General features: G+C 54.1%; 1 protein-coding gene across 1 annotated transcript; it reads left to right on the forward strand.

Moving 5' to 3' along the window:
• The first annotated feature begins 1290 nt into the window (after positions 1-1290).
• LOC120635593 lies at positions 1291-16789 on the forward strand. The gene is given in 5 exon segments (XM_039906602.1): positions 1291-1313; positions 1922-4133; positions 13979-14033; positions 14036-14088; positions 14846-16789. Coding segments are annotated over 5 exon segments (4287 nt in total).
• The last annotated feature ends 10194 nt before the right edge of the window (positions 16790-26983 follow it).

The raw sequence follows: 26983 nt of genomic DNA on the forward strand, positions 1-26983 counted from the left end.
CCGGGAGGCTCGGTGTAGGGCCACAGCCGGCGTGGCCCATATCGTAGCCAGAATTCGGACTTTGGGTCTGGAGGTAGCCTTGCACAAATCTGAGGCCCTGTGCTTTCATGGGCCTCGAAGAGCGCCCCCTGCCCGGTCTGAATTGGTGGTGGGTGGAGTTTCCATCGGTGTTGAGCGTACGATGAAGTACCTAGGACTCGTCCTCGACAGCCGATGGACGTTTGAAGAGCACTTTCGGCGTCTTCTCCCAAAGCTCGTGGGAACCGCTGGAGCCCTGAGTCGGCTCCTGCCAAACTTGGGCGGACCGAGCTCGCGGTGTCGCCGCCTATACACGGGCGTGGTGCGGTCCATGGCGCTCTACGGGGCGCCTGTTTGGTCGGACACTCTGACTGCTCTGACTCGGGCCCTGTTGCGAAAACCGCAGAGGGTCATGGCAGTGAGAGTGATACGGGGGTATCGCACCATATCGTGCGAGGCAGCCTGTGTATTGGCGGGGACCCCGCCATGGGATTTGGACGCCGAAATGCTCTCGAGCGCATACTGGCGGAGGGTGGATGCCCGGCTGAGGGGGGAGCACCCTGCGCCGGTGAGTGATCGTGTTTGGCGGTCAACGGCGGAGGCCCATCTCGTCGCTCTTTGGCGGGAGCGGCTTCTTGCGCCGACGGCCGGCCACCGTACGATCGAGGACGCACGGAAGCACGGCTCTCTGTCTTTCCACCTTGTGCAGATCCTCTCTGGGCACGGATGCTTTGGGAGGTATCTGTGCAAGGTTGCAAGACGTGAGCCCACAGAGGGGTGCCACGAGTGCGGTTACGCCGAGGACTCGGCACAGCACACACTGGACTCGTGCGTTCAGTGGTCGATTCAGCGAGCCGCACTCGTGGCAATAGTTGGTCCCGATCTCTCGCTGCCCACCGTTGTTCGCGCCATGGTGAGCGGCGAGAGGTCCTGGAACGCCGTTGCCTCCTTCTGTGAGGAGGTCATGACGCAGAAGGAGGCAGCGGAACGGCGGCGGGAGGAGGACGCAGTCGCGCATCCTCTCCGTCGCCGAACAGCGGGTCGCAGGCGACGTGCTCACGAACGCCACCTGCCACCCTAACGAGGAGCCTCGGGCGACTGATTTGAGGTATCGGTCGCCCGACGAGAAACGTCCTCGAGTCGGGAGGCGCACCGAATGTTCCTGTGGTACGCCTCTGACGGAGTTTAGAGACCTCGAACAGGTCCCCCTGTGGAGGGTCTGCCTCGGCAGACGCCGCTGGCTGGGATGTGGAAGATTGCGCAAGTGTTCCCATGTCCCAGTCACTAGGCGACGAGTAGGAACATCGCTGGGTTTTAGTGGGTATTCTGGCCGCTTTATGCCAGTGAGTCCCACATACCCCTCCGGAAACGGCGCAGCTTCGGATGCGCTGTTTCCGGAGGGGATGCATAAACGCATTTCCCAGCGTAAAAAAAAAAAAAAAAAAAAAGGTTAGGTTAGGTTAGGTTAGGTTAGGTTAGGTTAGGTTAGGTTAGGTTAGGTTCCCGTGTGGGGTTGCTAGTCCCCCATCGGGCGCGTCCCCGGGTGGTGGATAGGGGAATGCCTCCCAGATATGGGGGGTACCGGGGAAACCCGGCGCGAACCAAAACTAGCACGAGGCGGGGTGGGGCGCTTTTGTGCGCTGCCACTGAGGGTGGGGCGCTTCTGTGCGCTGCCACTGAGGGTGTGGGTGGAAACGCCCTGCGCGGCGGGCTCTCCGGTCTTCATGGCCGGTGAGCGCTGGCTTCGGCCACCGTCGGGCAACCCGTAATCCGCACTGAGCGGAACCGGGGGTCCCGCGCACTGAGCGTGGGGCTGCGAGGAAGACAACCTCGATGAGGAGACGCTCTCGGATCACCGCTACATTCGCTTTGAGGTCTCCTCTATCCCGGCGGCTATCCGAAGAGTGAGCCGACCCCTACCCGGGGACAGCCCGCGTTGGGCCGTCAAACGGCTGGACCGCGAGGTCCTGATTGAGGCAGCACTGGTGCAGGCGTGGTTGCCGGCACTCGAGAACCCGGTGGAGGAGGAAGCCGAGTACTTCGGCCAGGCCATGCCGCAAGTTTGCGACGCGGCCATGCCACGGATCGGTCCTCAGCCTCCGAGGGGTTCAGTGTACTGGTGGTCGAGCGAAATAGCGCAGTTGCGCAAATATTGCGTGGCTGCGAGACGCCAGTACACCCGGTGCAGGCGACGACGCCAGCGGAACGCAGACGCGGAGCAGCGCCTGTACGGCAATTACCGGGAAGCCGTCGGGACCCTGAAGGTAGCAATGGCAACAGCCAAAAATCTGGCGGAGGAGAAGATGCTGGCTAGCCTCGATGCCGATCCCTGGGGCCGGCCATACAAAACGGTGAGGCGTAAGCTTCGCCCCAGGGCCCCACCGCTAACCGAATCTCTTCAGCCTCAGCAACTGGAGTTAGTGGTGGGGACTCTGTTCCCCAGGAGGGATGGCTTGGAGCCACCGTGTATGGCGCCACCCATCGGTGCTGCGGACGCGTCTTTTACGGGCGCGCCCGAAGTCACCGAGGGAGAACTGAGGGCGGCGCTGCTGCGGCTTCGAGCCAAAAACACTGCGCCGGGACCCGACGGCATTCCCGGCCGGGCCTGGGTCGTGGCTTTGGGTCCGCTAGAGCCACGCGTCAGAGCGCTTTTCAGCGCTTGTCTGGATCAGGGTCAGTTTCCGACTGCTTGGAAGACGGGGAAACTGGTCCTGCTCCGGAAGGACGGACGTCCGGCACACTCGCCGTCGGCTTATCGGCCCATTGTGCTGTTGGACGAGGTGAGCAAGCTCTTTGAGCGGGTAATCGCTGGTCGCCTCGTCAAGCACCTGGAGGAGGTGGGGCCGGATCTCAGCGACTTTCAGTTTGGTTTCCGCCGGGGCAGGTCCACCATTGACGCGGTCGCACGGGTGAGGGCTCTGGCGGAGGATGCAGTTTCCCGGGGTGGGGTGAGTCTTGCGGTGTCTCTTGACATCGCCAATGCTTTTAACACTCTGCCCTGGGCTTGCATTAAGGCGGCGCTGAGATACCACGCGATGCCGGTCTATTTGAGGCGAATCGTGGCGGCCTACCTCTCCGGTAGAGCCGTGTGCTATCCGACTGGCGGCGGGTCAGTCCGGAGGGAGGTCTCGTGCGGCGTTCCGCAGGGGTCGGTTCTCGGTCCACTCCTGTGGAACATCGGGTACGATTGGGTGCTGCGGGGCTCTAACCTGCGGGGTGTCGACGTCACTTGTTACGCAGACGACACTCTTGTTATGGCCCGCGGCAGTACCTTTAGGGAGGCACGCATGTTGGCGACCGCTGGGGTGGCCCAAGTTGTGGCTCGGATCCGACGGTTGGGGCTGGAGGTCGCCCTTAACAAATCTGAGGCTTTGTGTTTTCACGGGCCTCGGATGGCACCTCCAGCTGGGTCGAATCTGGTGGTGGGAGGAGTTTCCATCGCTGTCGAGTCAACGATGAAGTACCTGGGACTCGTCCTCGACAGCCGATGGAAATTCGAGGAGCACTTTCGGCGCCTGGCCCCCAAACTCATCGGGGCTGCAGGGGCGCTGAGTCGGCTCCTCCCTAACTTGGGCGGACCTGGCGTTGGCTGCCGCCGCCTGTACACAGGAGTGGTGCGGTCGATGGCCCTGTATGGAGCACCGATCTGGGCAGACGCTCTTGTCGCCCGTAATAGGACCCTGCTGCGAAGGCCGCAACGGGTCATGGCGGCAAGAGTGATCAGAGCGTACCGCACCATTTCGCACGAGGCGGCCTGCGCGTTGGCAGGGACACCCCCGTGGGACCTGGATGCGGAGGTGTTGGCGTGTGTGCACGAGCGAAGGGTGGAGGTCCGCATGCGGGGAGAACACCCTTCGCCGGAGAGGGTCACTGGGTGGCGGCGTTTAGCGCAGGCCGAGCTCTTTCGCCAATGGCGAGAGAGGCTCGAGTCGCCCAGTGCCGGTCTGCGGACTATTGACGGGATTCGCCCCGTGCTTCAGCAGTGGGTGGAGAGAAGACACGGGGTGATGACCTTCAACCTTGCGCAGGTGCTTTCAGGACACGGTTGTTTCGGAAAGTACCTGTGCAAGATCGCCGGTAGGGAACCTACCGAGGAGTGCCACGAGTGACGCTTTGTATGAACTTTTTTTTGGAGGTTGAAAGTTGGTTTCGTTTGTTTTTCAAAGGCCCTTTTCAGGGCCAGTGGTAGTGGCAGCGGTTGTTGTTGTTATTTGTTGTTGTCAGTGGTTGTTGTTATCGTTATTGTTATTGTTATTGTAGTTTTAAGTCTATTTTAGGTTGGATTGCGGTTGTTTTTTGTGGGTGGTTGCCTTTGTTTGTTATTGTTATTGTTATTGTAGTTTTAACAGGGATAGGGGGATTGTCAAAGGGCCCTTTTAAGGGCCACAGGTTGTTATTTCTTATCTTGTTCTGTTGACTGTTGGCTGTTGTTATTGTTTTTCTCACTTGTTGTTGTTAATTGTTAAGTTTGGCTGTCCCTGACTGTTGGCCTGCTGGCTTTACAGACAGGTGGACCGTCGGAGATGGCGGATGAATTGTCATCGGGGAGGGATGGCGCTCCAGGGCCGCAGACGCGTTCACGCTGGAGCAACAGGGCGGTTGCAGTAAGGGGCGGAGCTTCGGCCCGTACCCCTGTTGTTGCGAGGTACTCGCGCCGGGATGATTCCGTTTCGCCGAGCTCCCGGAACTCGTCGATGTCGCGGTGCTCGACGCCGGTATCAAGGGGGAACTTTGTTCTTTGTGCGCAATATTCTACAGGGTTGTTGAGCTACTGTAACTTCTGGCAGGGCTTCATAGATTTTGCGTCGAATTGTATTTTTGGAAGTGCTTCCGTTCGCTAGCGCTGCGAGTCCTGGCGATATCATCACCCTGCTCGAGTCGCTCGCGATGCAGAAGCCTATCCCCAATCTCTCAGAGCTGTTATCCATAAACAGTGCCACACCACGGGTTCTTAACCCCGGATTTCCCCTTTCTGCCATTAGCAAGAGCTGCCTGGTAGGCATATCCTGCACCGGGCAGGGTTGTTGGGGTAACGGGGCCTGGGTGGTCCTGCTCAAGTCTGGGCTTGGCGGCGTCGGGTTGCTGTTTCTCCTGACGGCAATGAGGAAGATCTTCTCCACATACCAGAAATGCGTAAGGAGGAAGAGTTAGAATTGGGGGGGAAATTTTGGATGGATGTAGGAGAAGGGGGGAGGAAGAGGAGCGGAACTGAAGAGGCGGCGTCGGAATCCGACTGCAGCCTTATAACCGTCGAGAGCAGGCCCAGATCGGGCTCAGGCTCGTCGGTAGCGTTTTCAGTGTCCGATATGACAGGAGTGAAGCGCCCACGCCTCAGTGAAGGCGATGATATGTCGACTGACGAGGAAAGGCCGGGGACACCAGTCCCTGTAAGAGGTAGAGGGCGTCCACCTACCCATGGGCGTTATGTCGGCATTGGCAAGGCCAGGGAGGCCCTTAATATGGAAAAAAGAGCCGAGGCGAAAGCCCAGGCCAAACAAAAGGCGGAGGATGACCTCCTCAAGGAGGCCGCCGTCGCCCGTTTTCGGCGGGAGGCGCGCAAAGAAGTGTCATCTCCATTCGGGCAACGTGTGGATGAAAAGACCGCAGCCCGACTGCAGGACCAGGTCTGGGAAGACTTGGACCTTATTAGAAAGGTGGCCACTAAGTCTGCCCACTTGAAGGGCACCTTCGTGCGTGACCTGAAAGACGCTGCGGCTTCCATCAAGGAGACTGTAGAAGCCCTCGGGTCGCGCACCGTTTCGGATGAGACGCGGCGACTGCAGGCGGACAACACACGCCTGCAAGCCGAGATGGCTAGCCTCCGCAGAGAGCTGGCCCAATTACGGACAGAGATGGAGGGTATGCGGAAGCAGGGTTCCGCTCACTCTTCCCCGGACAAGACAGAGGAGGCGCCCCCTGCAATGCGTCCTCCTCAACAAGGCAAAACTGGCCGCCCTGGGGTTACCCCAGCTGCGCCTTCATTGGAGGAGATTTGTCGTACGGTGATGGTCCAGGTCGGAGGAATGTTGAATGCCCGCCTGGAGTCACTAGAGGACAGACTCCTCCCAGAGAGGAACCTCCCTGACTTAGGCAGAACAACAAAAGGCGAGACGGGCGCACATATGCTGCCGCGGCATCGGGATCTCCAGGCACCGCAAAACCGCCTACTGAAAGCGCGCCTAAGGGGCCCGCCCGATCTGAACACAGCAGGCTCGCAGGGCAGGCGCCCTCGGCACCACCTCATCGCCCAGCTGGGTCCTCGTGGAGTCAGCCACGGGCACGGATGACGACAGACCCTTCTACTTCCTCTTCTACTCCACCTTCCGCGGAGAAGAAGAAAAAGAAGAAGAAAAAAAAGAACGGGAATCAGGAGGCTGGCCCACACCAGGGGAAGAGCCAGTCGTCGGAATGGACGAAAGTAGGTCCCAAGAAGCGACCTGATGCGAAAAGTCGCGCCAGCAAACTCCGCACACCTCGGTCATCAGCAGTCATCTTAACGCTGCAACCGGGGGCGGAAGAAAGGGGCGCGACTTATGCAAAAGTTATTGCCGCTGCGAAGGCGAGAATAAATGCAGCAGACATTGGCGCACAAGGAGTCCGACTCCGAAAGGCAGCTACAGGAGGCCGCCTGTTCGAATTCCCCGGGGCCTCCAGTGCTGAGAAGGCGGACTCCTTGGCTAGAAAGCTCAGAGAGGTCTTGAGTGACGAGGTCGTTCGGGTCTCTAGACCTACGAAGTCTGTTGACCTGCGGATCACAGGCCTGGACGACTCCGTCACCAGCGCCGAGGTTATCGCAGCGGTGGCAACGGTAGGAGGATGTCCCGTCGAGCAAGTGCGTTCTGGCGAAGTTGTCAGTGGCTACGACGGGCTAGGGGCAGTGTTAGTGCACTGTCCCGTTGCAGCTGCCAAGAAGGTAGTAGCAGGAGGAAGGCTCCTCGTGGGATGGGTGTCGGCCCAAGTAAAGTTGCTGGACGCCCGGCCCCTGATGTGCTATCGGTGCCTGGCACCGGGGCACATGGGTGCCCAGTGCAAGGCAGGGGTCGACCGCAGTGGTTTGTGCTATCGCTGCGGCCGACCGGGTCATAAGGCCCGTGAATGCTCCGCTACACCACATTGCGTGGTCTGTGCAGCGGATGGCAGAACGGCGAAGCATCGCGTGGGCAGCAAGTCCTGCGTATCCCCATCTGCGGGCAAGAAGAAGAGAGGGAAGGCAGGCCAGGCTACTGAGCAGTCTTCTTGCTCACCTCAGCAAGCGGAAACGCAGCAGGGGACTGAGGAGGTTCCAATGGCCGAAGACTAATAATGGACCTGAACCTCCTCCAGGCGAATATCAACCACTGCGCCAGAGCTCAGGACCTCCTCTTCCAGAGCATGGCGGAGTGGTTGATTCACGTAGCCGTGGTAGCTGAGCCCTATCGCGTCCCTTCTGGGGATAATTGGGTGGGAGATACGGAAGGAGTGGTTGCCATAACGTCCCGGTCCATAGTGGGCTCTCCAGCCTTCGATAACGTAGTGCGAGGTCGGGTATACGTCTCGGCTTTCGTTGACGACGTTATGGTAGTCGGAGTGTACTTCTCGCCTAATAAAAGTCTCGCTGACTTCGAACAGTTTCTTGCTGAAGTCGGCGTCCTGATAAGCAGAAGACGCTCCGGCCGCGTTCTTGTCGCTGGGGACCTCAATGCAAAATCTGTGGCATGGGGGTGTCCAGCGACGGATCCGCGTGGACGAGAGCTGGAGGAATGGGCGATGGCGACTGGCCTCACGGTCTTAAACCGAGGATCGGTAAACACATGCGTGCGGCAACAGGGCGGCTCCATTGTGGACGTCACTTTCGCAGATGCTGCCCTGGCGCGCCGTGTTCGGGGCTGGAAGGTGCTGGAGAACGTGGAGACGTTGTCGGACCACAGATACTTGAGGTTCGACATCTCCGCAAGTTCGGTTCTCCCGAGCGGTCCAACCCCCTTGCGAGAGGACGGTCCTCGTTGGTCGCTGTCGCGCATTGACCGGGACTTTTTGGTCGAGGTCGAGGTCCTTAACCGGCCGGACTGCGAGGAAGAAAACCTCTATAAAAATCACCCCGAATCCCAAGCGGCGGCGCACCGCGAGGGGATGCATGGCTGATGGGTAGTTCAGTCTCTAGTGCGACCCCCGTCAGGGTACCGGCCGACACCCTTTGGCGAGTTACGCTTTGGCTTATCTGGGTGCAGGGGGCACCACCCGGATGGACTGAATATTTCCCCCATACTCGTGGGATCAAATATGGAAATAAATAAAATTAGAAAGAATAGTAATATTAGAGGGCTAGAAGGCCCGCAAGGAGAGGAAGAGAGAGGAAGGAAGAGAGAAGGACAGGCTTACCGGCTGAAGATTGTTCTGCCTAAGCCAACGGAGGAGGAAAAGGTTAATGAGCTTCTAATGGACACTGATTCAGACGATAGTGACAGAGTTTTGGAGGCCTTAGTGGAGCCTTGGAAGGTAGCCGGAGCCGTATCAAAGCGGCCCCATGATCAGGTGGACTCACGGGAAGAGGAAGAAGGAGAGCCCTCGTTGAAGGCTGTCGCAGTGGAGCCTGAGACTGAGTCTGCAGTAACAACAAAGGCAAAGATTAAAGTGGGAAGGGCTCGGGCTGAAAGAGTAGATGAAGGTGTGCGAGAACGGAGTCCTATCAATAGGGCTAAAGTGACCATGAATGCCGATGGCGAATATGGCCCAACAAAAGACGAGCTCATCGACAGGGCCAGGAGTGCGGTCTCCTCGATAACGTGCGAGACTCAGAAGTCCAACAACCTCAAGGGCGGCGTGAAGGGTGAAATAAACCGGGCTACCAAAGAAATCCGCGCAGCCATGGACGCCCTACAGGCAATGACGATTGACGAGGAAGCCCAAAGGCTCCGGGCAGACAACAGGAGGATGCGACAGGAGATGGCCGCCTTAAGAGCGGAGGTCAAGGCCCTCCGGTTCGCGTTCTCTGCAAGGGAAAAATCCCCTGCACCAGTGGGTCAGCCCGATCTGGGCATGGATCCCCAGAGCTCCCCGGCACTCGGCGAGATGCTTGAGACCTTAAAGAGGGATCTCTTTATATCCATCGGGGGGATGGTAAATGACCGCCTCGAGCAGCTGGAAAAGCGACTCCCACAGGAGCCCATTTTGAGGCCGCCACTCGCGGCTGATAAAAAGAAAGGAGCAGTTACCCGCCGCTCTCCCGATGAGCCATCAGCGGGCCCTTCGCCTGCGCGTCCAGCAAAGACTCGCTCGGCGGCAGGAACTAAGACCACTAAGCCTACCGCTGCGCCGCAGACAGAGTGCAGCGTCTCCACACGTAGTGCAGAGCCACGTGAGGCTGAAGCCACTGAGACCACGCTCCAGCCCCACCAACCCCACCCGCCTGGTCAAAGGTAATTGGGAGGAAGGCTAAAGCCAAGACGGCTAAGTCCACTAAGCCCAAGGCTTAGGACGGGAAGAGCAGGGTTCCAAAGGTGAAGGACGGGAAGAGCAGGGGTCCGAAGGTGAAGGACGGGAAGAGCAGGGGTCCGAAGGTGAAGGAGGGGAAGAGCAGGGTTCCGAAGGTGAAGGAGGGGAAGAGCAGGGTTCCGAAGGTGAAGGACGGGAAGAGCAGGGTTCCGAAGGTGAAGGAGGGGAAGTGCAGGGGTCCGAAGGTGAAGGAGGGGAAGAGCAGGGGTCCGAAGGTGAAGGAGGGGAAGAGCAGGGGTCCGTAGGTGAAGGAGGGGAAGAGCAGGGGTCCGAAGGTGAAGGAGGGGAAGAGCAGGGTTCCGAAGGTGAAGGAGGGGAAGAGCAGGGTTCAGAAGGTGAAGGACGGGAAGAGCAGGGTTCCGAAGGTGAAGGAGGGGAAGAGCAGGGGTCCGAAGGTGAAGGACGGGAAGAGGAGGGGTCCGAAGGTGAAGGAGGGGAAGAGCAGGGGTCCGAAGGTGAAGGACGGAAAGAGCAGGGGTCCGAAGGTGAAGGAGGGAAAGAGCAGGGGTCCGAAGGTGAAGGAGGGGAAGAGCAGGGTTCCGAAGGTGAAGGAGGGGAAGGTCCGAAGGTGAAGGAGGGGAAGAGCAGGGTTCCGAAGGTGAAGGAGGGGAAGAGCAGGGGTCCGAAGGTGAAGGAGGGGAAGAGCAGGGGTCCGAAGGTGAAGGAGGGGAAGAGCAGGGGTCCGAAGGTGAAGGACGGAAAGAGCAGGGGTCCGAAGGTGAACGAGGGGAAGAGCAGGGGTCCGAAGGTGAAGGAGGGGAAGAGCCGGGGGCCGAAGTTGAAGGAGGGGAAGAGCAGGGGTCCGAAGGTGAAGGAGGGGAAGAGCAGGGTTCAGAAGGTGAAGGACGGGAAGAGCAGGGTTCCAAAGGTGAAGGACGGGAAGAGCAGGGGTCCGAAGGTGAAGGACGGGAAGAGCAGGGGTCCGAAGGTGAAGGAGGGGAAGAGCAGGGTTCCGAAGGTGAAGGAGGGGAAGAGCAGGGTTCCGAAGGTGAAGGACGGGAAGAGCAGGGTTCCGAAGGTGAAGGAGGGGAAGAGCAGGGGTCCGAAGGTGAAGGAGGGGAAGAGCAGGGGTCCGAAGGTGAAGGAGGGGAAGAGCAGGGTTCCGAAGGTGAAGGAGGGGAAGAGCAGGGTTCAGAAGGTGAAGGACGGGAAGAGCAGGGTTCCGAAGGTGAAGGAGGGGAAGAGCAGGGGTCCGAAGGTGAAGGAGGGGAAGAGCAGGGTTCCGAAGGTGAAGGACGGGAAGAGCAGGGTTCCGAAGGTGAAGGAGGTGAAGAGCAGGGGTCCGAAGGTGAAGGAGGGGAAGAGCAGGGGTCCGAAGGTGAAGGAGGGGAAGAGCAGGGTTCCGAAGGTGAAGGAGGGGAAGAGCAGGGTCCGAAGGTGAAGGACGGGAAGAGCAGGGTTCCGAAGGTGAAGGAGGGGAAGAGCAGGGGTCCGAAGGTGAAGGAGGGGAAGAGCAGGGGTCCGAAGGTGAAGGAGGGGAAGAGCAGGGTTCCGAAGGTGAAGGAGGGGAAGAGCAGGGGTCCGAAGGTGAAGGACGGGAAGAGGAGGGGTCCGAAGGTGAAGGAGGGGAAGAGCAGGGGTCCGAAGGTGAAGGACGGAAAGAGCAGGGGTCCGAAGGTGAAGGAGGGAAAGAGCAGGGGTCCGAAGGTGAAGGAGGGGAAGAGCAGGGGTCCGAAGGTGAAGGACGGAAAGAGCAGGGGTCCGAAGGTGAAGGAGGGGAATAGCAGGGGTCCGAAGGTGAAGGAGGGGAAGAGCAGGGGTCCGAAGGTGAACGAGGGGAAGAGCAGGGGTCCGAAGGTGAAGGACGGGAAGAGCAGGAGTCCGAAGGTGAAGGAGGGGAAGAGCAGGGTTCCGAAGGTGAAGGAGGGGAAGAGCAGGGTTCCGAAGGTGAAGGAGGGGAAGAGCAGGGGTCCGAAGGTGAAGGAGGGGAAGAGCAGGGTTCCGAAGGTGAAGGAGGGGAATAGCAGGGGTCCGAAGGTGAAGGAGGGGAAGAGCAGGGGTCCGAAGGTGAACGAGGGGAAGAGCAGGGGTCCGAAGGTGAAGGAGGGGAAGAGCAGGGGTCCGAAGGTGAAGGAGGGGAAGAGCAGGGGTCCGAAGGTGAAGGAGGGGAAGAGCAGGGTTCCGAAGGTGAAGGAGGGGAAGGTCCGAAGGTGAAGGAGGGGAAGAGCAGGGGTCCGAAGGTGAAGGAGGGGAATAGCAGGGGTCCGAAGGTGAAGGAGGGGAAGAGCAGGGGTCCGAAGGTGAAGGAGGGGAAGAGCAGGGGTCCGAAGGTGAACGAGGGGAAGAGGAGGGGTCCGAAGGTGAAGGAGGGGAAGAGCAGGGGGCTGAAGGTGAAGGAGGGGAAGAGCAGGGGTCCGAAGGTGAAGGAGGGGAAGAGCAGGGGTCCGAAGGTGAAGGAGGGGAAGAGCAGGGGTCCGAAGGTGAAGGAGGGGAAGAGCAGGGGTCCGAAGGTGAAGGAGGGGAAGTGCAGGGGTCCGAAGGTGAAGGAGGGGAAGAGCAGGGTTCCGAAGGTGAAGGAGGGGAAGAGCAGGGTTCCGAAGGTAAAGGACGGGAAGAGCAGGGGTCCGAAGGTGAAGGAGGGGAAGAGCAGGGTTCCGAAGGTGAAGGAGGGGAAGAGCAGGGTTCCGAAGGTAAAGGACGGGAAGAGCAGGGTTCCGAAGGTGAAGGACGGGAAGAGCAGGGGTCCGAAGGTGAAGGAGGGGAAGAGCAGGGTTCCGAAGGTGAAGGAGGGGAAGAGCAGGGTTCCGAAGGTGAAGGACGGGAAGAGCAGGGGTCCGAAGGTGAAGGAGGGGAAGAGCAGGGTTCCGAAGGTGAAGGACGGGAAGAGCAGGGTTCCGAAGGTGAAGGAGGGGAAGAGCAGGGTTCCGAAGGTGAAGGAGGGTGTTAGCGACGCAAAAAGCCCTCTTGTTAATTATTAATTAATAAATTATAAATAATTAATATTATATAATTTAAGCTGAAATAAATGATTGTCTATGGTTTTAATAAATAATGTGCTAAAAACGGAACGTAGGTGGCGGGGGCGGCAAACCGTTATTCTGACGTCCGCGGCGGTTCAAATTGTAGACGTTCACCGCAACCGACCGCAGCCGCATCGTTTAAACTTTGCCAACCGCTACACACGTTCTGTCAGCCAAGTCACTTAAAGAAACCCTGTGTTTTCACTTGCCCTGGCCCCTACAAGTGGTCCTTCGAGCCGGATCGCAAGGTATGTTCCAAACTCCACCGCCAAATATGGTGAACACTGTGAAGAAACAGGACCTAGTTGAGGAGCAGGAGCAGAGCCAGCACACATGTAAGCAGGTGAAAAAGCAGGTACCCCTAAAGGAGGAGCTTAGAAAAAGGCTTTTCGATGAAGTAGAACCAGCTACTAGTGTTAAGAGCACTAGCGGCCACGCAGTGGCACCGAGTAGGGCTTCTACACGCAATGGCACGTCGAGAAAGTCAAGTTCAGCATCCATCCGAGCAAGAAAGACACGGCTGGAACTAGAGGCAGCGGAGGCGAAAGCGCGTATTGAGATGCAGCTAATTGAGAAAAGGTTGCAAGCTGATATGGCAGCACTAGATGAGGAAGCATACAGTCCACTACCGGAGGAGCATGAGGTGCGTAGCAATCATAATAGTTCTGTAGAGAAATGGTTAGAGCACAGTCAGCACGAGCAGTCAGCACAGCCCGTCCAGCAGGATGGTTCAGATTTAGGCGAGCTGTGCCCGCCCGCCGCTATAGGCGGTGGCACTGATGGGACTGTACACATGCTGGCTAGCGCACTCAAAGAAATGGCAACTATTGCTAAGCACAACGCACCACATGCACAAACACATAAGTTTTTAAGCCGTATTAGCACACAGAAGAATCTACCAACGTTTGAGGGCGACCCCATGGACTGGCTTTATTTTAAGCAAGCTTACGACGAGTCCACAAAAGTATGTAGCTTTAGCCCCAGGGAGAATCTGTGGAGGCTACGTAGTTACCTCCGCGGACCAGCAAAAGAAGCCGTCACGGCGCTGCTGATTAGCGCCACCACACCGGACATAGTAATGTCAGCACTGGAGCTACAATTTGGTAACCCCGATATTATTATCACTAGAATAGTACAAGATGTCCAGAAGCTTCCAGCAATGGCACAGGAATATCATAAGGATATAGTCAAGTTTTCCGTTAAAGTTCAAAATTTCGTCGCAGCAGTCCTCGCTATCGGTGAAGATGAGTACCTAAAAAACATGAATATCATGTCGGCCGTGTTGTCTAAGTTCCCAACGGTTTTGTTATCAAAATGGACGGACTACAGCTATCCGCTTATAACCGACGGATCTAAAGCCCGCCTGGTCTGCGGACTATTGACGGGATTCGCCCCGTGCTTCAGCAGTGGGTGGAGAGAAGACACGGGGTGATGACCTTCCACCTTGCGCAGGTGCTTTCAGGACACGGTTGTTTCGGAAAGTACCTGTGCAAGATTGCCGGTAGGGAACCTACCGAGGAGTGCACGAGTGCGGCTGCGCTGTGGACACGGCGCAACATACGCTTGCCGATTGCCCGAGCTGGGCGGTGAACTCGTGGCGGTAGTGGGACAAGACCTCTCCCTGCCGGCTGTGGTCAGGGCCATGGCCCGGAGAAGGGTCCGCTTTAGCGGACGCCGGTGGCTGGGTCGCGGTCGTGTGCGAAAGCGTTCCCGTAACCCAGTCACCAGGCGAAGTGTTTGAACACCGTGGGGTTTAGTCGGTAAGAGTCCGACATAACCATTGCACCTCCCCGGGTGTGTTGGTATCCATGAGGATTCCCCACGTAAAAAAAAAAAAAAAAAAGGTTAGGTTAGGTTAGGTTAGGTTAGGTTAGGTTAGGTTAGGTTAGGTTAGGTTAGGTTAGGTTAGGTTAGGTTAGGTTAGGTTAGGTTAGGTTTTTCGAATCCTGTGGTCATTTTTGGTGGTCATTTTTGGGACTTCACTTTGAATTTTGGTGTTTTGATTGACTTTTGGTTTCTTTAGGAGGTTGAAAGTTGGTTTTCGTTGGTTTTTCAAAGGCCCTTTTCAGGGCCAGTGGTAGTGGCAGTGGCTGTTATTGTTATTTGTTGTTGTCAGTAGTTGTTGTTATCGTTATTGTTATTGTTATTGTAGTTTTAAGTCTATTTTAGGTTGGATTTCGGTTGTTTTTCTGGGTGGTTGTTTTTGTTTGTTATTGTTATTGTTATTATAGTTTTAACAGGGATAGGGGGATTGTTAAAGGGCCCTTTTAAGGGCCACAGGTTGTTATTTTTATCTTGTTTTGTTGACTGTTGGTTGTTGTTATTGTTTTTCTCATTTGGTGTTGATAATTGTTAAGTTTGGCTGTCCCTGACTGTTGGCCTGTCTGGCTTTACAGACAGGTGGACCGTCGGAGATGGCGGATGAATTATCATCGGGGAGGGATGGCGCTCCAGGACCGCAGACGCGTTCACGCCGGAGCAACAGGGCGGTTGCAGTAAGGGGCGGAGCTTCGGCCCGTACCCCTGTTGTTGCAAGGTACTCGCGCCGGGATGATTCCGTCTCGCCGAGCTCCCGGAACTCGTCGATGTCGCGGTGCTCGACGCCGGCATCAAGGGGGAACTATGGCGTGAGAAGCGCCATGAATGAACTCAGGGTGGCGGCTGAGGAACAAAAGGAGGCTGCCTTCAACCGGTTCCTTCAGGACCGCATAGTAGGACAGGAGGCTCGAACCGCAGTTCTGGATGCGGAGGAGGAACCGGCGAGCGAAGAGTCTTGCCGGGAGGACCCCACTAAGCTCGGTGTGCAAGAGCTGCGTGCCTGGGCCGGAAGGAGCACGGCGTCCCTCATTCAGATGGCTGGTAAGTCCAGTAATCTGAAAGGGACGTACGTTAAAAAATTTAAGGAGGCTGCCTCGGAGCTGCAAGCCATAGTGGAGGCCCTCAGCTCACGGACTGAGGCTGAGGAAACCCGCCGCTTGCGGGCAGACAACGCCCGCCTCCGCTCTGAGCTCGACCTTATAAGGACGGAGCAGAAGGCGTATCGGCGGGACTTCGCGGAGATGAAGACCGCGATGGCCAAAGAGGCGGCTAGAGCAGCGACGAGAGGGGCAGGAGCGCCCGTGCCACCTGCAGCGGCCTTTAATGCAGACGTATTAGAGGAGCTGAAAGCCTCCATAGTGGCCTCAGTCGGGAGGATGCTAGACGCCCGCTTCGCGGGAATCGAGGAGCGTCTCCTCCCAGAAAAGGTGACTCGCCCACCGCTCTCCTCGGACAGAAGAGGGCCGCCACCGCCGCGCTCCGCCGGGACCTCACAGGCGGCTCCGGCTCGATCGGGGGGCCTCAGAGCGAACGTGGCTCCAGCGACTCCTGAGGAGCCTCCAGCGAGGGCAGGCTCAAGCCGGACAGCACCCGAGGCTGAAGCTTGGTCGGAAGTGGTGGGTCGAAAGACCAGGGGCAAAAATGCCCCAGGCGCCAATCCCGCGACGTCAACGCCGAGGCCCCCGCCCGCAGCGGCCCCTAAGCGGAAGCCCAGCCTGGCTCCCCCTAAGACGGCCGCCGTCATCATAACTCTGGCTCCCGAGGCGGCCAGTAGAGGTGTGACCTACGCTCAGGTCTTAGAGCAGGCTGAGCAAAGGGTCAACCTGGGAGAGATCGGCATAGGCGCGGGGATGCGGATTCGCCGCTCTGCGACAGGGGCTAGGCTTTTGGAGTTGCCGAAGGAGAACACCCAGGACCAGGCGGAGTCATTGGCAGGTCACCTTCGCAAAGCGTTGGAGGGGGTAGCGGAGGTTGTTCGCCCTACAAAAACGGCGACCCTTCGTGTCACCGGGTTGGATGACTCCGCAACTGCGGTTAAGGTGGCGGCGGCTGTAGCACGCGCAGGAGGCTGCTCGATTGTTGCGGTCAGGGCGACTCCGGTGCAGAGGAGCCCCATGGGCATGGGGTCGTCCACCGTTTACTGCCCGGTGGATGCGGGCAAAAAGGTCTGCGAGGCCGGGCGTCTGTTGGTGGGCTGGAGCTCCGTCAGAGTCCAGGCCCTGGAGCAGCGCCCTCTTCGCTGCTACAGGTGCCTGGGGATGGGGCACACGGTAGCCTTGTGTACCTCTGAAACCGACCGGAGCAAGATGTGCTACCGGTGCGGAGAAGAGGGACACAGACACTCAGGGTGTGAGAGGCCCATACGCTGCGCCGTCTGCGCGGACGCCTCTCAGCCGTCGGGGCACATCATGGGGGGGAAGAGCTGCCACCCCCCTCAAGGGAAGGCCCGAGTTGTCTCCTCGCAGAGCAACCGAAGTGGCCCAGCGCGGACCGAAGACACTGATATGCCGTCAAATGAATAGACGGCATATCAGTGTACTTCAGGCGAACTTAAACCACTCTGCGGGGGCTCAGGACCTCCTACTGCAGTCCGCCGCAGAGTGGTCTATCGACATAGTCGTGGCTTGCGAGCCATATTATGTCCCCGCTCAGGAACGCTGGGTTGGAGACATGTATGGCTCGGTTGGCATAGTCGCGGCGAACGGCGCCAGTCCTCCCCTCTCACCTCTCGAAAGGGGTCCCGGGTTTGTGGTTGCGGGATGGGGACAGTACATTATTGTCGGCCTGTACTTTTCCCCTAACCGCACGCTGGCAGAATTCGAGGATTTCCTCGACTCTGTCAGCGAAGCCGTCCGCCGGCACAATGGAGGGCGAACCCTGGTTCTTGGAGACTTTAATGCCAAGAGCCAGGCGTGGGGGAGTCCCACTTCGGACGGCAGAGGCAGGGCGGTGCTGGTGTGGGCTGCGCACCTCGGGCTCTCCCTACTCAATAGGGGGACAGCCCATACCTGCGTCCGCGCGCAGGGTGGCTCCATCGTGGACCTGTCGTTTGCCTCCCCCTCGGTTGCCGACAGAGTCGCCAACTGGAGGGTAGAGGACGGGGTGGAGACCCTATCGGACCACAATTATGTCCGATTTGAGGTCTCCACATCCCCGGTGGCCGCGATGGCACCTCCCCAGGGTCCAAATCGCCTCCCACGTTGGTGTCTCACCCAAATGGACCGGGAGTTGGTCAAAGAGGCCTCCATTATTGTACGGTGGGCCTCTTCCGGAGATGAGGGAGACACCAGTGTGGGAGAACGGGCGGAGCAGCTGCGCGCGGACCTTACGGAGGTATGCGACTCTGCAATGCCGAGGGCGCGTGGATGGCGCCGCCGTAAACGGGTGTACTGGTGGTCGGACGAGATCGCGGTCCTACGTATCGCCAGTCACCGAGCCCGCAGGGACTATGTCCGGTGCCGTAGGCGGAACGGACTGGACGTAGTTCTGGAGGAGCAACTGCGGGAGGTTTACGGCCAGGCCAAGAGGGCCCTTCAGCTGGCCATAAGCTGCGCCAAGGAGCGTGCCCGGGAGGAACTGCTGGAGGGCCTGAGTAGGGACCCCTGGGGACGCCCTTATCGCGTGGCGAGAAGGAAGCTCCGTAACCAGGGACCCCCAGTAACCCAGACCCTCCAGCCGGAGCTCTTGCGGAGCGTCGTCGAGGGACTCTTCCCGGACTCACAGGGACATGTCCCTCCAACGATGGTACCCCAGGCCGGAAGGGGCTCCACCCCCCTGGATGATAGCGGTTCTGTTCCGCTGATCACCGGGGAGGAGATGGACGTAGCCCTTGGCCGCCTCCGGTCCAAGAAGACGGCACCTGGACCGGACGGCATCCCGGGTCGGGTCATATACATGACCCGGGAGTTCCTCGAGGCAAGACTCCGGGAGCTGTTCAACCAGTGTATACTGGCTGGACAGTTCCCCAAGTCTTGGAAGGAGGGACTGCTGTGCCTCATCCGCAAAGCAGGGCGACCGTTGGACGCTCCGTCGGCGTACAGACCGATAGTCTTGCTCAACGAGGTCGGGAAGGTCTTTGAGAAGATCCTTGCAGACCGACTAGTTGGGCATCTGGAAACTGTCGGTCCAGGGCTATCGGCGGAGCAGTACGGCTTTAGGGCGGGTCGCTCGACCATTGACGCCCTAGAGTCGTTGAAGGCCCTGACGGATGAGGCAGTTGCCGGGGGGGACGTCATTCTCGCCGTCTCCTTGGACGTCACGAATGCCTTCAACAGCCTCCCCTTTGAGACTCTTCTAGAGGCACTTCGGTACCATGAAGTGCCTCCGTATCTCAGGAGGCTGTTGGAGTCATACCTCCAGGATAGGTGGATATCCTGGACGGGGAGTGGCGGGCAACGAGAGCGGCGGAAGGTGCTCAATGGGGTCCCGCAGGGATCGGTTCTCGGGCCGGTGTTGTGGAACATCGGCTTCGATTGGCTTCTGCGGGCCCCCATGCTGCCGGGGACAAGGGTGTTATGCTATGCGGATGACACCCTAGTCACGGCACGCGGGAGCACCTTTGCGGAGGCGTCCCGCCTGGCCACGGTCAGCGTGTCCCTAGTGGCAAGGAGGGTCCAGGCCTTGGGTCTGAGGGTTTCGGTCCCTAAGACCGAGGCCCTCCTCTTCCATGGCCCTCGCAGAGGTCCACCACGAGGTGCCCAAATCACCGTCCAGGGTGTTCAGGTGGAAATTAAGGCCCAGATGAAGTACCTGGGCCTCACCCTGGACGGACGGTGGAGTTTTAAAGGGCACTTCGAGCTGCTTGCGCCCAGACTCGTCGGAGCGGCAGCCGCTCTGGGGAGGCTTTTGCCCAACATCGGGGGGCCGGACTCAGCCTGCAGGCGCCTGTATGCGGGTATCGTCAGGAGTATGGCGCTGTACGGGGCTCCAATATGGGTGCACGCATTGTCTCCGCAGAATATAACACTCCTGCGGAGACCGCAACGCGTAATCGCAGTGCGTGCGATCCGGGGCTACCGTACGGTGTCTTGGACGGCATCCACACTCCTTGCTGGCGACCCGCCGTGGGACCTGCAGGCTGAGGTGCTTGCACAGGTGCACCGCTACCGGTCAAGTGTGAGGACTCGAGGGGAGAGACCAGGACCCGAGGAGATTGGGAGACTCCGTACCCTCGGAAGGGAGGTCCTGGTCCAGAGATGGAGAGAAGACCTCGAGTCCCCGGTGGCGGGCATCTGGACGGTGGAGGGCATCCGGCCCAACCTAGAGCGGTGGCTGAAGCGGCGCCATGGCGCGCTGACGTATCGCCTCGTGCAGGTGCTTACCGGACACGGCTGCTTCGGTAAATACCTGCACGGGATCGCGAGGAGGGAGGCCTCGCCGATCTGCCATGAGTGTGACGCGCCTGAAGACACGGCGCTCCACACCTTGGCAGTATGCGCGTCATGGGCCCCGCAAAGACACGCAATGGTGTCACTCCTGGACGGTGACCTCTCGCTGCCGAGTGTTATCAATCTGATGCTCGGCAGCGAGGAGGGATGGTCTACTGTCGCCTCCTTCTGCGAAGCCGTAATGGGCTTGAAGGAGGCCTCGGAGAGGGAGAGAGAGCAGGCGGCTGATGCTCTTCCCCTCCGAAGAAGGAGAACAGGTGGCAGGAGGCGCAGATATGCGCACCTAATGCCACCTCCGTAGACACCATTGCGTGCCTCCGACGAGTGCGCCGGGGCGTCAAAGTTGCATGCGACCGCGATCCTTTGACGCCCCAACTTGGGCGCGGGCGGCTCCGCTGGGTTTTAGTGGGTATTCTGGCTGATACATCATCGGCCAGCGAGTCCCACATACCCTGCTGGAGGCTGCACAGTTTTGGCTGCGCAGCTTCCAGGAGGGATGCCTAAACGCATTTCCCAGCGACAAAAAAAAAAAAAAAAAAAAAAAAAAAAAAAAAAAAAAGGTTAGGTTAGGTTAGGTTAGGTTAGGTTAGGTTAGGTTAGGTTAGGTTAGGTTAGGTTAGGTTAGGTTAGGTTAGGTTAGGTTAGGTTAGGTTAGGTTAGGTTAGGTTAGGTTAGGTTAGGTTAGGTTAGGTTAGGTTAGGTTAGGTTAGGTTAGGTTAGGTTAGGTTAGGTTAGGTTAGGTTAGGTTAGGTTAGGTTAGGTTAGGTTAGGTTAGGTTAGGTTAGGTTAGGTTAGGTTAGGTTAGGTTAGGTTAGGTTAGGTTAGGTTAGGTTAGGTTAGGTTAGGTTAGGTTAGGTTAGGTTAGGTTAGGTTAGGTTAGGTTAGGTTAGGTTAGGTTAGGTTAGGTTAGGTTAGGTTAGGTTAGGTTAGGTTAGGTTAGGTTAGGTTAGGTTAGGTTAGGTTAGGTTAGGTTAGGTTAGGTTAGGTTAGGTTAGGTTAGGTTAGGTTAGGTTAGGTTAGGTTAGGTTAGGTTAGGTTAGGTTAGGTTAGGTTAGGTTAGGTTAGGTTAGGTTAGGTTAGGTTAGGTTAGGTTAGGTTACGTTAGGTTAGGTTAGGTTAGGTTAGGTTAGGTTAGGTTAGGTTAGGTTAGGTTAGGTTAGGTTAGGTTAGGTTAGGTTAGGTTAGGTTAGGTTAGGTTAGGTTAGGTTAGGTTAGGTTAGGTTAGGTTAGGTTAGGTTAGGTTAGGTTAGGTTAGGTTAGGTTAGGTTAGGTTAGGTTAGGTTAGGTTAGGTTAGGTTAGGTTAGGTTAGGTTAGGTTAGGTTAGGTTAGGTTAGGTTAGGTTAGGTTAGGTTAGGTTAGGTTAGGTTAGGTTAGGTTAGGTTAGGTTAGGTTAGGTTAGGTTAGGTTAGGTTAGGTTAGGTTAGGTTAGGTTAGGTTAGGTTAGGTTAGGTTAGGTTAGGTTAGGTTAGGTTAGGTTAGGTTAGGTTAGGTTAGGTTAGGTTAGGTTAGGTTAGGTTAGGTTAGGTTAGGTTAGGTTAGGTTAGGTTAGGTTAGGTTAGGTTAGGTTAGGTTAGGTTAGGTTAGGTTAGGTTAGGTTAGGTTAGGTTAGGTTAGGTTAGGTTAGGTTAGGTTAGGTTAGGTTAGGTTAGGTTAGGTTAGGTTAGGTTAGGTTAGGTTAGGTTAGGTTAGGTTAGGTTAGGTTAGGTTAGGTTAGGTTAGGTTAGGTTAGGTTAGGTTAGGTTAGGTTAGGTTAGGTTAGGTTAGGTTAGGTTAGGTTAGGTTAGGTTAGGTTAGGTTAGGTTAGGTTAGGTTAGGTTAGGTTAGGTTAGGTTAGGTTAGGTTAGGTTAGGTTAGGTTAGGTTAGGTTAGGTTAGGTTAGGTTAGGTTAGGTTAGGTTAGGTTAGGTTAGGTTAGGTTAGGTTAGGTTAGGTTAGGTTAGGTTAGGTTAGGTTAGGTTAGGTTAGGTTAGGTTAGGTTAGGTTAGGTTAGGTTAGGTTAGGTTAGGTTAGGTTAGGTTAGGTTAGGTTAGGTTAGGTTAGGTTAGGTTAGGTTAGGTTAGGTTAGGTTAGGTTAGGTTAGGTTAGGTTAGGTTAGGTTAGGTTAGGTTAGGTTAGGTTAGGTTAGGTTAGGTTAGGTTAGGTTAGGTTAGGTTAGGTTAGGTTAGGTTAGGTTAGGTTAGGTTAGGTTAGGTTAGGTTAGGTTAGGTTAGGTTAGGTTAGGTTAGGTTAGGTTAGGTTAGGTTAGGTTAGGTTAGGTTAGGTTAGGTTAGGTTAGGTTAGGTTAGGTTAGGTTAGGTTAGGTTAGGTTAGGTTAGGTTAGGTTAGGTTAGGTTAGGTTAGGTTAGGTTAGGTTAGGTTAGGTTAGGTTAGGTTAGGTTAGGTTAGGTTAGGTTAGGTTAGGTTAGGTTAGGTTAGGTTAGGTTAGGTTAGGTTAGGTTAGGTTAGGTTAGGTTAGGTTAGGTTAGGTTAGGTTAGGTTAGGTTAGGTTAGGTTAGGTTAGGTTAGGTTAGGTTAGGTTAGGTTAGGTTAGGTTAGGTTAGGTTAGGTTAGGTTAGGTTAGGTTAGGTTAGGTTAGGTTAGGTTAGGTTAGGTTAGGTTAGGTTAGGTTAGGTTAGGTTAGGTTAGGTTAGGTTAGGTTAGGTTAGGTTAGGTTAGGTTAGGTTAGGTTAGGTTAGGTTAGGTTAGGTTAGGTTAGGTTAGGTTAGGTTAGGTTAGGTTAGGTTAGGTTAGGTTAGGTTAGGTTAGGTTAGGTTAGGTTAGGTTAGGTTAGGTTAGGTTAGGTTAGGTTAGGTTAGGTTAGGTTAGGTTAGGTTAGGTTAGGTTAGGTTAGGTTAGGTTAGGTTAGGTTAGGTTAGGTTAGGTTAGGTTAGGTTAGGTTAGGTTAGGTTAGGTTAGGTTAGGTTAGGTTAGGTTAGGTTAGGTTAGGTTAGGTTAGGTTAGGATAGGTTAGGTTAGGTTAGGTTAGGTTAGGTTAGGTTAGGTTAGGTTAGGTTAGGTTAGGTTAGGTTAGGTTAGGTTAGGTTAGGTTAGGTTAGGTTAGGTTAGGTTAGGTTAGGTTAGGTTAGGTTAGGTTAGGTTAGGTTAGGTTAGGTTAGGTTAGGTTAGGTTAGGTTAGGTTAGGTTAGGTTAGGTTAGGTTAGGTTAGGTTAGGTTAGGTTAGGTTAGGTTAGGTTAGGTTAGGTTAGGTTAGGTTAGGTTAGGTTAGGTTAGGTTAGGTTAGGTTAGGTTAGGTTAGGTTAGGTTAGGTTAGGTTAGGTTAGGTTAGGTTAGGTTAGGTTAGGTTAGGTTAGGTTAGGTTAGGTTAGGTTAGGTTAGGTTAGGTTAGGTTAGGTTAGGTTAGGTTAGGTTAGGTTAGGTTAGGTTAGGTTAGGTTAGGTTAGGTTAGGTTAGGTTAGGTTAGGTTAGGTTAGGTTAGGTTAGGTTAGGTTAGGTTAGGTTAGGTTAGGTTAGGTTAGGTTAGGTTAGGTTAGGTTAGGTTAGGTTAGGTTAGGTTAGGTTAGGTTAGGTTAGGTTAGGTTAGGTTAGGTTAGGTTAGGTTAGGTTAGGTTAGGTTAGGTTAGGTTAGGTTAGGTTAGGTTAGGTTAGGTTAGGTTAGGTTAGGTTAGGTTAGGTTAGGTTAGGTTAGGTTAGGTTAGGTTAGGTTAGGTTAGGTTAGGTTAGGTTAGGTTAGGTTAGGTTAGGTTAGGTTAGGTTAGGTTAGGTTAGGTTAGGTTAGGTTAGGTTAGGTTAGGTTAGGTTAGGTTAGGTTAGGTTAGGTTAGGTTAGGTTAGGTTAGGTTAGGTTAGGTTAGGTTAGGTTAGGTTAGGTTAGGTTAGGTTAGGTTAGGTTAGGTTAGGTTAGGTTAGGTTAGGTTAGGTTAGGTTAGGTTAGGTTAGGTTAGGTTAGGTTAGGTTAGGTTAGGTTAGGTTAGGTTAGGTTAGGTTAGGTTAGGTTAGGTTAGGTTAGGTTAGGTTAGGTTAGGTTAGGTTAGGTTAGGTTAGGTTAGGTTAGGTTAGGTTAGGTTAGGTTAGGTTAGGTTAGGTTAGGTTAGGTTAGGTTAGGTTAGGTTAGGTTAGGTTAGGTTAGGTTAGGTTAGGTTAGGTCAGGTTAGGTTAGGTTAGGTTAGGTTAGGTTAGGTTAGGTTAGGTTAGGTTAGGTTAGGTTAGGTTAGGTTAGGTTAGGTTAGGTTAGGTTAGGTTAGGTTAGGTTAGGTTAGGTTAGGTTAGGTTAGGTTAGGTTAGGTTAGGTTAGGTTAGGTTAGGTTAGGTTAGGTTAGGTTAGGTTAGGTTAGGTTAGGTTAGGTTAGGTTAGGTTAGGTTAGGTTAGGTTAGGTTAGGTTAGGTTAGGTTAGGTTAGGTTAGGTTAGGTTAGGTTAGGTTAGGTTAGGTTAGGTTAGGTTAGGTTAGGTTAGGTTAGGTTAGGTTAGGTTAGGTTAGGTTAGGTTAGGTTAGGTTAGGTTAGGTTAGGTTAGGTTAGGTTAGGTTAGGTTAGGTTAGGTTAGGTTAGGTTAGGTTAGGTTAGGTTAGGTTAGGTTAGGTTAGGTTAGGTTAGGTTAGGTTAGGTTAGGTTAGGTTAGGTTAGGTTAGGTTAGGTTAGGTTAGGTTAGGTTAGGTTAGGTTAGGTTAGGTTAGGTTAGGTTAGGTTAGGTTAGGTTAGGTTAGGTTAGGTTAGGTTAGGTTAGGTTAGGTTAGGTTAGGTTAGGTTAGGTTAGGTTAGGTTAGGTTAGGTTAGGTTAGGTTAGGTTAGGTTAGGTTAGGTTAGGTTAGGTTAGGTTAGGTTAGGTTAGGTTAGGTTAGGTTAGGTTAGGTTAGGTTAGGTTAGGTTAGGTTAGGTTAGGTTAGGTTAGGTTAGGTTAGGTTAGGTTAGGTTAGGTTAGGTTAGGTTAGGTTAGGTTAGGTTAGGTTAGGTTAGGTTAGGTTAGGTTAGGTTAGGTTAGGTTAGGTTAGGTTAGGTTAGGTTAGGTTAGGTTAGGTTAGGTTAGGTTAGGTTAGGTTAGGTTAGGTTAGGTTAGGTTAGGTTAGGTTAGGTTAGGTTAGGTTAGGTTAGGTTAGGTTAGGTTAGGTTAGGTTAGGTTAGGTTAGGTTAGGTTAGGTTAGGTTAGGTTAGGTTAGGTTAGGTTAGGTTAGGTTAGGTTAGGTTAGGTTAGGTTAGGTTAGGTTAGGTTAGGTTAGGTTAGGTTAGGTTAGGTTAGGTTAGGTTAGGTTAGGTTAGGTTAGGTTAGGTTAGGTTAGGTTAGGTTAGGTTAGGTTAGGTTAGGTTAGGTTAGGTTAGGTTAGGTTAGGTTAGGTTAGGTTAGGTTAGGTTAGGTTAGGTTAGGTTAGGTTAGGTTAGGTTAGGTTAGGTTAGGTTAGGTTAGGTTAGGATAGGTTAGGTTAGGTTAGGCTAGGTTAGGTTAGGTTAGGTTAGGTTAGGTTAGGTTAGGTTAGGTTAGGTTAGGTTAGGTTAGGTTAGGTTAGGTTAGGTTAGGTTAGGTTAGGTTAGGTTAGGTTAGGTTAGGTTAGGTTAGGTTAGGTTAGGTTAGGTTAGGTTAGGTTAGGTTAGGTTAGGTTAGGTTAGGTTAGGTTAGGTTAGGTTAGGTTAGGTTAGGTTAGGTTAGGTTAGGTTAGGTTAGGTTAGGTTAGGTTAGGTTAGGTTAGGTTAGGTTAGGTTAGGTTAGGTTAGGTTAGGTTAGGTTAGGTTAGGTTAGGTTAGGTTAGGTTAGGTTAGGTTAGGTTAGGTTAGGTTAGGTTAGGTTAGGTTAGGTTAGGTTAGGTTAGGTTAGGTTAGGTTAGGTTAGGTTAGGTTAGGTTAGGTTAGGTTAGGTTAGGTTAGGTTAGGTTAGGTTAGGTTAGGTTAGGTTAGGTTAGGTTAGGTTAGGTTAGGTTAGGTTAGGTTAGGTTAGGTTAGGTTAGGTTAGGTTAGGTTAGGTTAGGTTAGGTTAGGTTAGGTTAGGTTAGGTTAGGTTAGGTTAGGTTAGGTTAGGTTAGGTTAGGTTAGGTTAGGTTAGGTTAGGTTAGGTTAGGTTAGGTTAGGTTAGGTTAGGTTAGGTTAGGTTAGGTTAGGTTAGGTTAGGTTAGGTTAGGTTAGGTTAGGTTAGGTTAGGTTAGGTTAGGTTAGGTTAGGTTAGGTTAGGTTAGGTTAGGTTAGGTTAGGTTAGGTTAGGTTAGGTTAGGTTAGGTTAGGTTAGGTTAGGTTAGGTTAGGTTAGGTTAGGTTAGGTTAGGTTAGGTTAGGTTAGGTTAGGTTAGGTTAGGTTAGGTTAGGTTAGGTTAGGTTAGGTTAGGTTAGGTTAGGTTAGGTTAGGTTAGGTTAGGTTAGGTTAGGTTAGGTTAGGTTAGGTTAGGTTAGGTTAGGTTAGGTTAGGTTAGGTTAGGTTAGGTTAGGTTAGGTTAGGTTAGGTTAGGTTAGGTTAGGTTAGGTTAGGTTAGGTTAGGTTAGGTTAGGTTAGGTTAGGTTAGGTTAGGTTAGGTTAGGTTAGGTTAGGTTAGGTTAGGTTAGGTTAGGTTAGGTTAGGTTAGGTTAGGTTAGGTTAGGTTAGGTTAGGTTAGGTTAGGTTAGGTTAGGTTAGGTTAGGTTAGGTTAGGTTAGGTTACGTTAGGTTAGGTTAGGTTAGGTTAGGTTAGGTTAGGTTAGGTTAGGTTAGGTTAGGTTAGGTTAGGTTAGGTTAGGTTAGGTTAGGTTAGGTTAGGTTAGGTTAGGTTAGGTTAGGTTAGGTTAGGTTAGGTTAGGTTAGGTTAGGTTAGGTTAGGTTAGGTTAGGTTAGGTTAGGTTAGGTTAGGTTAGGTTAGGTTAGGTTAGGTTAGGTTAGGTTAGGTTAGGTTAGGTTAGGTTAGGTTAGGTTAGGTTAGGTTAGGTTAGGTTAGGTTAGGTTAGGTTAGGTTAGGTTAGGTTAGGTTAGGTTAGGTTAGGTTAGGTTAGGTTAGGTTAGGTTAGGTTAGGTTAGGTTAGGTTAGGTTAGGTTAGGTTAGGTTAGGTTAGGTTAGGTTAGGTTAGGTTAGGTTAGGTTAGGTTAGGTTAGGTTAGGTTAGGTTAGGTTAGGTTAGGTTAGGTTAGGTTAGGTTAGGTTAGGTTAGGTTAGGTTAGGTTAGGTTAGGTTAGGTTAGGTTAGGTTAGGTTAGGTTAGGTTAGGTTAGGTTAGGTTAGGTTAGGTTAGGTTAGGTTAGGTTAGGTTAGGTTAGGTTAGGTTAGGTTAGGTTAGGTTAGGTTAGGTTAGGTTAGGTTAGGTTAGGTTAGGTTAGGTTAGGTTAGGTTAGGTTAGGTTAGGTTAGGTTAGGTTAGGTTAGGTTAGGTTAGGTTAGGTTAGGTTAGGTTAGGTTAGGTTAGGTTAGGTTAGGTTAGGTTAGGTTAGGTTAGGTTAGGTTAGGTTAGGTTA

The sequence above is a fragment of the Pararge aegeria genome, chromosome 27 (genome assembly GCF_905163445.1).
Source record: "Pararge aegeria chromosome 27, ilParAegt1.1, whole genome shotgun sequence".
Classification (NCBI taxonomy): Eukaryota; Metazoa; Arthropoda; class Insecta; order Lepidoptera; family Nymphalidae; genus Pararge; species Pararge aegeria.